At 38.4% G+C, this 12,327-nt stretch overlaps 1 protein-coding gene across 1 annotated transcript in view; it reads left to right on the top strand.

The window, feature by feature from the left end:
- Positions 1-12,108, top strand: part of pex14 (peroxisomal biogenesis factor 14) — a 54,509-nt gene extending 42,401 nt beyond the window's left edge. The window contains exons 8-10 of the mRNA XM_030138424.1: positions 5,088-5,179; positions 9,786-10,266; positions 11,642-12,108. Of these exons, the coding sequence (XP_029994284.1) occupies positions 5,088-5,179; positions 9,786-10,266; positions 11,642-11,665 (597 nt within the window). The 3' untranslated portion in view covers positions 11,666-12,108. The remainder of the gene's footprint in view (positions 1-5,087; positions 5,180-9,785; positions 10,267-11,641) is intronic.
- The last annotated feature ends 219 nt before the right edge of the window (positions 12,109-12,327 follow it).

The raw sequence follows: 12,327 nt of genomic DNA on the forward strand, positions 1-12,327 counted from the left end.
GTGTTACACGAAAACACACTGTCTGCCGGCGGAGTAACTGTGAATTAATTTGCCTTCAGACACTCTTAAACAAGGCTTGTTAAAGATCTTATCTTGTTGCTAATGGTCCACAGGCATTTATCTTCATTTAGCCAGATGCGTTGCCGTCCTTGGGTGCTGCTGCAGTTGATAGTCTTTTTTTTTTCCTGCGCTTGTAATATGTATACATATCTTTTTTTTTTTCTTTTTTTCTTTTTTCTTGGAGCACTTAGTTAACCAGCAGAAAGAGGCCAACTCCCATCACACCCAGACATTCACCCGAGACGTATTAGTTACAAGGTTTTCAAAGTAGTGGAGGAAGTGTTTACTGTATTCAGTATTTACACAGTTAAAACACACCGAGCCAGTGGTGTCACTCACAGGTGATATTTAATGGGTGCCATGTATAGTATATGTAACAGGTGATGATCTCTGTGTACTTTTTGGTTTCGGATGGTTGGATCATTTATTTGTTTGTTCATGCATGATGCTTTTTGCGATCCGGAGTGCCAAGTAGACTCTTAGGCTCTCCTCTGTTAAGGCCACGTAGAGCTCTTCCACCTGCACTCCAAAAAGAATGTAAGAAGTCAAGCTTAGAAGGGAGAAACTCTCAAAACTCCTTTAGTCGCCTCAAATCACCCTGTGAAATGATTTTATTGGCATATATACATATATATGTATGATACATTTCATGTATTTTCTTATTTAGTCAAGTCATCTAAATGAGTTAGTGGTAAGAAAACATTAAAAGTTAAAATCTGTGAAAATCTATCATCAAAATGCACATGGAAATAAACTTTTTAAAGGATACATTGAAAACACAGAATAGAGACAAAAATTATAGAGGACCAACATTTCAGGAGAAACATTTTTATGTGTATTAAATTTAAATATAAATATATTCACTCATAAAGAAGTCTTAATGTGCATACAACATGCATCACTTCAATATATCCTGTTAGAAACTGGATTCACACGGAATATCTCATATACTCCAGGAGGTAAAGTCTGAGTGCTACAAAACTAAAATTACTGTTATCTTACAGATCAGGTAAGAGTCTTGTGCTGACAGTCCAAACACAACGGTATCGAGGTCAAATTGTGAACTGACAAGTCAAACCACAGCCAGCTCAGCAGTACCTCAGAGCTTTTGTTCAACAGCAGCTAAGTCACTGCACAGGTTAAATATTTTGATCAGCAGTTTGTTAAAACATCCAAACTTCCACACCAGTGCGGTCTGTTGGACGTGTGTCAGCACTTGAGGTGGAGCTTTTAAAGTCGGCGTACTTTCACTCAGTCCAGTCACTGATACCCCACTACTCAGCCTCAACCCGACATCGTAGAAAGCACCAGTGCACTTAACACAAGGATCTTACACAATGTGTGTGTGTATACACACCACCATAATGCATTTCAAAGCTGAAATTCAGCACTGGTCCAACATTTAATTAGGTTTCCTGAGACTTAATAAGACATATGTCAGAGGTAGTGTTGTGTGACAGGCCTTGATGTGAGTTATTATATGCTGTTGCTCCATAGATAATACACATTATGTATGTAGTCTCGGGTTAGCAATCCGGTTTTAAAGCCTTTTTTCTCATTTCAGTGACATAATCATATAGAAATCTCATTACAGCCCAGTTATTTGGAGAAATCTGCTTTTTTCTTGGGCTGATTCTGTCCCTTAGAAATCTTTTAGCCCAGCCCATGGAGCAATTAATTTTTTTCAACGTAAAATGAGAGAGAAGCAGAATCCACCCTTATTATACGGGTGCCTTAGGGAGGCGAGGGATTAAGATGGTTCTAATGAGGTGACGGCTGTAATAAGAGTGTCTTCAGCAGGCCTCCAGTGCACCACCTCTAAAACGCTGCTCCTTATCAGAGAGGTTTAGAAGCCGATAAGAGCCAAAAAACCTCCTTCCCCCCTCGCCTCCTTTTCTGTCCTCCTTCACTTCTCCTCCTCTGCCTCCCTCTTTCCACTGTAAATGAGTCTGATCCCTTTCAGATGTGATTCAATTAATTTCTCTTAGATTTAATTACAAGCGAAAGAGTCCAAGTTATCCCTCTACCCTCGATAGGGGGTCCACGCTTCCTAACAAGCTTCCTCTGGTGAGTCAGGAGAGTCTTAATTACAGTTTTTAGTTTTCTTTTATCCCACTTTTTCCCTTGTCTTTTCCCTCTCCTCCCTCTGGTCTCATCAGTCTGTCTCCCTCTTCTTGCTTATGGTTTGTTTTTTTTCCTACTCAGGAGCAGATTAAAACCTAGTGTTGGAAGTGTAGGAGCTATTACATATTCATACGTACATTCATACATTCAGTCGTTTTGGCTTAAGACCCTTTATTCCAGACAGTACCTCATGCATTTCTTCATTAGCTATAAACAGCTGATATAAAGAGAAGCTGCCTCCTAACAGGTAAAATACATTTAAGAAAAAAAACATTGCTGCTGTCTAAATAAGTGCCTGTATTCTGAGCGTGACACTAATGATCAACAGTTGAACAAAAAGAGGTCCCACTACACTTTGTCAAGTGACTGTGCACCTGTCATTCACCTGTCACTGCAAAAAAGGTGATGAGAATGATGAAGTGTCAATTTAGCTCTCAGTAGAGAGTAGAGAGCAGTTATTAAGTGAACAAAGGAGTGATTTTGGACACAATTATCTTCTGTCTTATTAATCGTCTTTTGCTTGTCAGATTTATCTACCGGATCCCTCAGGACTTTTATAATGTTCTTTCTTTTTGACTTGCTGCAAACTGGTTTTTCTGCCAAAGGGCAATTGTAGAAACAACAGTTTTCAGCAGGTTTCTGAAAGTGTAATACTACAGACAGTCTGGAGGTGATGGATCAAAAAGACCTGGCTCCTATATACTTAATATTTTTTATGGTGTCATTCTGGTCTCATTTATGTATATGGACCTTATAATAGGTCGAGTGGTGGTCCATCATTAAATTCTTGCCATGTTAATAATGTTTTAAAGCTAAAAGAAGGCTTTGTTTTCTACCATGTTGTTTTTTTTTTTTTTTGTCAGCTTGTTTGAATAAAACTGTTTAAATATATTTTTTCCTGACGGACCGCTCAGCTGTACTTGTAATAAGACAGTCAAATGATTTTGTTGCACAAATGTTTAATGGATTTCATCATATTCCTGTCATCACACTAGAATTTAGCAATAGCCAAAGCCATAAAGTGTATATAATTAGTGTGCGGAGGAGCCATGACATTACCCATTTTTAAACCACAAGTTCACAGTTTGGCAGACACCATGTAGGGTTTTTTTTTTTTTTTTTTTTTTTTTTCAAGCCAAAAATTACCATATTTGGACAAAGGGGGCAGAACTACAGGTGTCAGACAGGTCAGAGGTGAGCTAATGCTAATTGGTAGCTTAAAGGTATGGTAAATTTCATCAAGCACCGTGTAACAGTCATTTAATAGTCTTATTAGGGGAACCTATTGACCAGAACTACAGTTGAGCAGTGTAACAGGAAAAGAGGTCTTTTGTTAAATAAACAGATAAAACCTGACTCAACAGGTGATTGAACGATCGTATCTGTCAATCAAAGCCCAACATGGTAAACACAAAAGCTTCTATTCACACGTAGGTCTAATTGATGAAGGAAAAGATGGGACACCACATCTGATGAGACCAGAATGTGTCCTTGGAAAAAATTACTTGATATTTTTAGAGAGTACTTCAGTGTAAGTCTTCAGGGCTTTTTGGGGTCAATGCCAGGGGTTATCAGCTGTATTGCAAATTCAAGATACTTCTGCATTGGCTTAATTTTTGAGCCGGGGTCCTTACCCTTTGCTAAAACACAAACCCTCAGCTTCAAACAAAAAGAGGTTTCCACTACACCAACTGGAGACGTCAGTGTGGCTTCGTCCACTTCTTATATACAGGTGGTAGTTTCTGTTGAGTTCATGCTGAGGCAGAAAACTGTTTCACATTAAAATGCTTTTAGATTGTCTTTAAAATTAATGTGGCACACTGCTGTTTTCTCTTCCATAGGCCTTCATTATATTCCCGATGAAACAAAACAGTTGCAATACAACATCTGCCTTTTTTTTATTTATTTATTTTTTGGGTGGTGAAGCAACACCCTCTGTCGATGATGCGTCATGGGCTCACATAATGGTATGAATGCAGGCCGTTCACGGGCAAGCACTGGTGCAGGAATCGGCTCCAACACCGGGCTGGCCAATCTGAAAACAGCTTGGGTGGAGTTTTGTGGGGAAAAAATGTTTCTCTGACCATTATTCTGCCACTGTCAGGTTGATGTAGCTCAATGTGAGTTCATATTGATTATCATGGATAGATTTATACATAGCAGAGGATGGGGGGGGGGTTTCCAGGGATATACCCTTGCTGTCGGCCCCCAACAGCGCAACCCTCGTTAAAAAGTCTGCATTTTACAGCTGTCTCCATCAAAGGCCTGCCTATCTTTAAAAGAAGTGCCACAGAGACAGAATTTCTGCAGCAATTTGCCATTCAAATATTTTGCTATTATACCCCGTAGCATGTCATGCTGCAACAGCCTGTGTGATAACACTGGCCTTGATAAAACACAAAAAGAACAAAACAAATTGCTAAGCTATGGTCTACTTTCATGAATGTGTCCATTGTTCAAGACTGCCATTATCCAAAATACAGGACACTGCCCTAATCTTGTCTAGATAGTATGGAAAATTATGTAAAAATGGTACAATTCACACTCACTGGACTTTCTGAGTAGGGACAGCCATAAAGCTGACTGTAGTGGGATTGTTTGTCCTCTTTTCTGTCTCCACTAGTAGTTGTGAGGTTGTTATGGTGATGACTACACAAGAACATGTGGCTTTTAGCATTTGCATTTGCCCCATTTGTTTACCTTGTAGCCTTATGTCCTTATTTTAAACAAAGCGTTTTTTATCGCTTCATATTGTGAGGAGTGAACGTGGAGGAGCTGTTGAAAGATTTCTGTTGACTATGTGCTGCAACCCTACATGTGACCTGTGCAGTGCGTGTGTGTATGTGTGTGTCAGCGACAGTTGATGTGAGTCCTACCCCGTTTTGTTTTTTTTTTTCCTTTAGGCATCGTCTGCAACCAGCCGCATCCTGGACAGCCAAACAGTTGGAGAGCTGAAGGCTGAGATCGTCTCTTTGAAGGGCTTACTGCTCAGCAGGTAACAAAGTTATCCAGACCCCTGTCACATGAAACAGTGCAGGTGTGTGTGCCTGTCTCTGTGTTTGTGTAATGTTTCCCTGCACTTTGGAGTTCCTGGTTTCAGTCCATTTCAACAATCTGATTATGATACACAGGAAAAAACGCAGGTAACATGATACGTAGTTGACCAGTCCACAATCATCTGTTAATATGCACCTCATGTCCAGATGTGATTTTAGTCACACTTCATTTTCTTCTTACACTTAAATACATTCAACCTGCCCTGTTATTATCACCTTGTTCTGTCAAATTACTCTGCTCATTTTTTATCGGTTTTGCTCATATCAAATCAATAAATCACGTGTTCATGAAAAAAACAGATGAATCCCCTGTTAGCCATTGCCTAGCCTCAAATCAATGGTTGACAATTTGATAATGGCTGCAGTGAAGTCGCATTTACTTATTTATATATATATTTTTGTTGTTTTGCTGTGTTGTAGAGAGCATACATCTTTATTAAGATACAAGAAAATATAGGACATATGTTTGAGCACAGTTCTAAAACACACAAAAGTCAGAACTAAATAGGTTGGGACGAGTATCTGGAAGTTTTCTTAAATAACCTTGTGGTATATTAAAGTAAGCTTCTTTGCAGAACGTCCTGTAATTTCCCTTTATACTTTGGAGATCATTTATTCTTTGTTCTGTGCAGATGATCCCTTATAGCTTCTTTGATATGCATATTTTTTTCTGATATTGTTGTTTTTAATGCATGTTGCATTAACTGTATATTGCAGTTGTATATACAGTACTATGCAAAAATCTCAGGCCACCTTTAGCTGTGTTGTTTTTGCAGGGTTGAAACAATCATACATATTTATTTTTCATTCTCTTTTCTTCAGATGCAACAAGAAAGTACAGGAAATACTGTATGTGCACGGCCTTATAAGACACAAAACAAACAGAACTGGCTTGTAAAGGTTAAAGTCACTATTTTGTGTGACCTCTAACCCCATGACAAGAAGCAGCATAAACAATTAGAAACATCTGACATGTGTTGAATGAAACCTGGTGTAAAACATCAGAAAATTAATACAGTAAATCTCATTATCTGAACAGAAGGGTTAAAGACATGTCAAGAACAAAGGCTGGTTTCCTGAGACTTTAGTATTCCTGCTGTACATACTTCCCATATGTCCAGATTGGATCTTATAGGGGTCATATTTTGCTAAACCCATTTTTATTAGTCTTTGGTCCATTTATTTGTATATATGGACCCTAATAGTTCATAAAGTTGGAAATTGAACCCTCCAGGTGCTGCAAAGCTATTTTTATATTCATTCAGGAAAAAATCGAGTGGATTTCTACAACCCGTTTCAATTCCTTCTTAAGTTGTTACGTCTATAACTAGTTACATGACAACATTTGCACATATAAGGTCGAGACTTCCGATGAATATTTCTCCGAGTACGGCATAATTGTTTGTCTTGCAGCAATGGCTGTAGTCCCTACTGAAAATATGTCCAAACTTCAAGCCGATTACCTAAAATGTTCAATTGTTGGTTGTATTACGAACACAAGTGGCTGAACGGGACAGAGCAGCACCATCAACAACCCAGAATGGGGTGGGGTCGTGTGCATTTAAAGGGTCAGCACTCAAAACAACCTTTTTCGTGTCATTACTCAGAAATAGGGCTGAAGATGGACCTGTGGAGTTGAATTATGAAGAATTCAGACCCAAGCATAGCATTTACAGTTTATGTAGACCACAGGGAAATGTTTTAAAATGCATAATTCCATTTAAAAAAGCAAAATATCACTCCTTTAATACAGAGACTGAGAAATGCATATGTATGGTCATTATAATCTTGCTAAACCAACAAACTTAATGGTGGCCTTTTGCACAGTACTGTACTTAATTTATCCTAAATTATATCGTCATTGCAGTATTAAACAGTGTTATAACACATCACAGATTTTCTTTGTATCATTCAGGCCTGGTTGTAAGTGACCTTTATCAGAATTAGAAAAATAAAGATAAGAATAAAGCCTTTCAATTACAAATGTAATAGAAGACCCATGACGGTAAGCATCTATTGTTCATGACCCTAAACCGTGTCTTATACTGCTCTCATTCGGTTTGTGTGAAAATATAAATGTACTTGCGTGCCATGGGTTAATGGCAGGTGTAGGCATTTGGCACCGCTGTTATTAAAAGTCAGACCGTATGCCACAAGCAGTCCCTGATTCTTTTCCGCTCTGTTCCCAATCTATTCAGACGCAGCCCAGCTCAGTCAGGCCCATTAGCATGCATGATTATGTATCAGTGTCTATAATGAAGCCTGAAGTAAGGGTGTACATCAGAAAACTGGCGACGATGAAAATTGCCTCTGAACTGTCTAGTTGAGCATGTTTTGTTCCCCTCATACATCCTAATCAGTAATAATCCCTTTGTCATTTGCTTTCTTGACTTCATCCTGACTCGTACAATGAGTTTTCTGGCAAAGGCTTAAATCACAAAATAAAGGCTCTGTGTCACCATCTGTCTCACGACTTGCTCCCTTCTTTTTCAAATGATCCAAATCATTGGCAAACTGTTTTTTTTTTTTTAACTACTGAGAAGTACTGATCCTGTTACGATTTAACATTATCTTTTTGATCTTAAAAGCAACAGTGGATGTAATTAAAAAAAGAAAAAATCTAAGTCTATGTTTACCAGGTGTGAAGAACATCTGGCAGTTTGGGGAGAAAAGACATTTTCTCTGCTGTAATTATGAGAATTACTGAGAGCGCTTCTTGTGTGGCTGCATACTAAAATGTAAACCAATAGTGAGGACATGTTCTCACTTAAAATCCTCATGAAATCAAACTGTATTGTTTAGTGGTTTTATCGATCTCTTACACTGTATGTCGCCTACACATCATTAGGACAAAAAAGTCATTTTATGTGCATTTTAAAGATGGAAAACACTAGAATGACTGTTTCACTTAGGGAAAATACTAGTTTCTCATCTAATGAAATGCTGTTTTGTATTTTAATATTACATGCAGAGGACTTAAGGGGTAGGTCATTGCTCCACAGGTGGACTGGCAAAAGGAAATGACACTCCAGTAGCTGTTTCTTGGGGACTTTAATACCAAACTAATGTCCTGTTTACATTAATATGGATATTTTGGAAAACAAACATTCTTCTCTTGTTTTGCATCTCTTGTCCATGCAACATTCTACGTCTCTAAAACAGAGATTTCCAAAGTGAAGACAAAGGTATAACAGAGATTATAAAATGCTGATGTCACATCATAATTTGTGCATTTTTTAAAATAATTATTGTTGCTTTTTATAATTTTCCATTGACATGTACATCTTTGGCACATACAGATATTCACATACACATTGTACATTCTTTTATATTTACATGTATACTGTGGGCTCATTTTCTCCAGACTTTACACAACACCACAACACATTAATTAGATATTTGTCTTTCTTCCCCCATTCTTGTGGTATACACCCAAAATAATTTCTGCATGCTTTTAGGTCCTCTGTGTAATATACATAAATATAGGTCATATAGGTGTATGTATCAGCAGATTACCTGCACTAGATCATGGTCAAAACTGACACATTTGGGAAGCAGATCCATGAACTGGTGTTGTGATCAAATCTATATAATGTAAAGAATATTCTTAGAACCCCATAACAACACTTTAAAAGTAACTTAGGATAAATTTGTAGCTTAATTACTGTTAACTTTGTGACACACTAAAGCTTCTGCATCTGCTACATCCAATATTATCTACTTTTATTCTATGGTGTTATGTCTGTAATTTCCGTAGTATACGTCCTCCAGAAACAATGGTTTGTCTGAGTTTATTCCAGTTCGTAGTTGTTTTGTGTTCCAGTGTGTAGACATATTTTGTGAAGTGGATGTCTTGTGAACAGATTTTTTTCCTCTGAAAAAAAAGGGGGGGAAATACCTGTTTAGAAAAATATTTGTGTTAGTGTGGAGAGGACATGAAAAAGCAATATAGCTTCTGTTTGCAGTGGTTTCATTTTGAAAGAGTTTAAACAATTGAGATTTTCATTTGTTTTTGTTATGCACTATGTCAGTTTGCCTTTTATTCCACTTTAGTTTTTGTAAGTAGTTTTAGGTGAAATTTGAGGAACTAACAAATTCTACTTCAGTTCTTATGTAGCTTTAGTGTTGGATTTAGTTATGTTTTTATAGCGTTCATTTATAGCGCCAATGCTAGGATGAAAAATGAGGTTGACATTTACAATTTATCACTGATTAGTAACATTTACATATTTTTACAAAGTCAGTTTCTTTTTATATGTTATGAACTATTAACACTGAGGAGGGGGATAAAAATTAAGCTGATTATACCTGAAACTGTATTTTATTTTAGCAAATTATGCACTTTTATTTTTCATGCATTCTTTTTTAACTTTTAGTTTTTTTTTCCAGTTAATTAAATTTTTTTTTTTTTTGTACTTTCCATTTTTGATAAATTTTTCTCAATAACCCTGGTGTGGAAACCCTCTTTCCACACTTCTTTAATAACAAAGTGAGCATTTTGATGTGGTTTGGGCCATCCTTAAGTTTTTTTCTGTCGTTCCACAGGAAACAGTTTCCCTCCAGTCCGTCCATACCCAAGATCCCCTCGTGGCAGATTCCCCTGAAGCCGACATCAGCCTCACCGTCTGTCAACCACACCAACAGCAGCAGCGACATCTCACCCGTCAGTAATGAGTCTACCAACTCCTCCCCTGTTAAAGATGGACACCACAGCCCCCAAGATGCACTGGGAGGACCTGATGGGGCCCACGGTATCAATGGTGATACCAGCAAAGTGGGCCTCGGGGCAGGGCTGCCTTTGGACCTGAAAGATCAGGTTCGAATGGAGGTTCAGGGGGAAGAGGAGCAGAAGGAGGAGGTGGAAGATGTACGCCACCATGTAGGGGAGGAGGAGGAGGAGGAGGAGGAGGAGGAAGAAGAAGAGGGGCTAAACATGCAGACAGAAGATCGGCGAGGTGGGGATGGACAGATTAATGAACAGGTGGACAAACTGCGGCGGCCCGAGGGTGCCAGCAATGAGAGCGAGGTGGATTAAACCACAGTAGAAAGCACAAAAACACTCTCCAAACACAGCTTCTCATCACTGCTGGTGGTGGCTTGGTTTCTGTCTACTATTGCTCGGTGTCACCCATTTTTATCCTCTTCCTCTTCTTCTTCTTTTTTTTTTTTTTAACCCACCCTCACTGTCTGTTTCCTCTTATTTCTGAACCTTCTTAATCTTGAGCAAAATGAAGAGTCTGAGTGGGTGTGAGAAGATGCAAAACTGACAAATATTGGAGTGTCTAGTTGACAAACGGCTTACCTCAATTTACTTTTCATCAAGCAGACTAAATGACTGCATGCCAAGCCAAGTACCGCGCTGTGACGTTTCTTAGAAGTGAGAAATGACGAGCAATAGTCAAATCACAATTTCTGTAAAAGCCTGTATGCAGTAGTACCAACGTGCGATTTCCTGCTTTTAATTTTAATTTGATGAGATCATTCACAGTCTAGCCTCGCTATCCCTGTGATTGTACTAAGGCGCTTTATACAGACCAAAGAGGTAATACTGCAGAGAATATCTAGCTGTGGGTCAGGAGTCATATGTTGGTAATTCACTATCAAAGTTACCATTAGGTTCCAGAGAAGCATTAGCAGAGTTTGTCTCCCTGTTGATGGCAATAGGAGAGGACAAGCTCTTCCAGGGCCGGAGCTTTTAGCCTCTTTTATGTGTCCTTTCGCATTGGTGTCAGTCTGTCAATAATTCACAAGGCCAGCAGGGTGGCATTTGGGTGAAATAAAAGCCCTGAAATTCGAGATTAGAATGTGATGACGGGCTTTGTTCCATGCCGGTGTCAGAGTGCTCATACGCTCAAAGGAGGGGAAGATAAATGTTTTTCCCCCCGCTTTCCTTTTTCACTGAGGGCTAAATTTTGTATCTCTGCGAGTGTGTTTGTGCGTGGCAGGCGAGAAAACCCAGACTGTCTGCTGAGCTGTGTCTGTGTCTCCAGCAGGGCAGCTGATTTGGTTTGTGAAGTATGTTAATAATCAAATGATCAACAAATAACAGATGTATTAGTTCATGCAGCTTGAAATGTCAAGGAGGCTAAAAGCGGAAATCTAATACTGAAAGCCCAGTTGCATTGTATTATTTTCCGTGACAAACCCTCGGGTCCAAATTATGTAGGGCCTCCTACAGTGAGTAATCTTTACAGAAAACGGCGCCAATATTTTGTAATTAAGCTGCAGTAAGACAACGAGTGCCGCCACAGATAGAAGTTGCAGAAGTTGTATCACTTTTTTTTTTTTCTCACACTGTGGAGGTGGATAGGGGAAGTAAAAAAAAAAAAAAATGCCCCATGATTGAAAAGGAAAGTAATAAATGAATACTTGACTTATTGAATTACTCACTCTGTCTCCAGCTAACAAGAAGAGTCCATGAATGAGAAGAAGGGATATCAGCTCTCGTGCCGTTTCCACCTCCCATCACAAGGCCTTCATAGGAACAGAAAAGGTAGAGGGGCACTACGCTTTTCTGTGCACACCGACAGATTACGTTTACTTATTATGTGGTCACTATGTTTATCTTACAAGCATAGAGTGATTATAAGCAGCAATATGTCAGTATGCAACAAATGTTTTTTTCTTTTTAGATGTGTAGAATTGAAATGATTTTTTTGTGGGGGGGATAAGGTTATTATAAAAGGGGGGTAACCTGTGCTTTTTAGCCTTTGTAGTATCAGTGACTGATCATCTCTGTAACCTGCTAACTCCCTGAACTTCAGCCAGAAGTGTACATAATTGTAATAAATTCACTTTATCTCAAAAATGTCATGTTAATATTCATTTCAAATGCACAAAAAAATAATTTAAAGGGCACATGTTAGTGTTATTTTGGTGTCTTGTAATGTTTTTTTTGCATCATCAGAAATTTAGAAACACACAAGTAAACACTTTGGAATCCAGTCCAGTTATGATCATGCAAGAAATATCCTGCTCTGAAATATATTTGATTTTTTTTTTTCCCCCTACTTAAAAGTCAAATTGCATTGAAAAATCCAGAGTCTGTTTTCAATGTATGAGCATTGAAACACATAAAAGATGCATA

The sequence above is a fragment of the Sphaeramia orbicularis genome, chromosome 7, assembly GCF_902148855.1.
Source record: "Sphaeramia orbicularis chromosome 7, fSphaOr1.1, whole genome shotgun sequence".
Classification (NCBI taxonomy): domain Eukaryota; kingdom Metazoa; phylum Chordata; class Actinopteri; order Kurtiformes; family Apogonidae; genus Sphaeramia; species Sphaeramia orbicularis.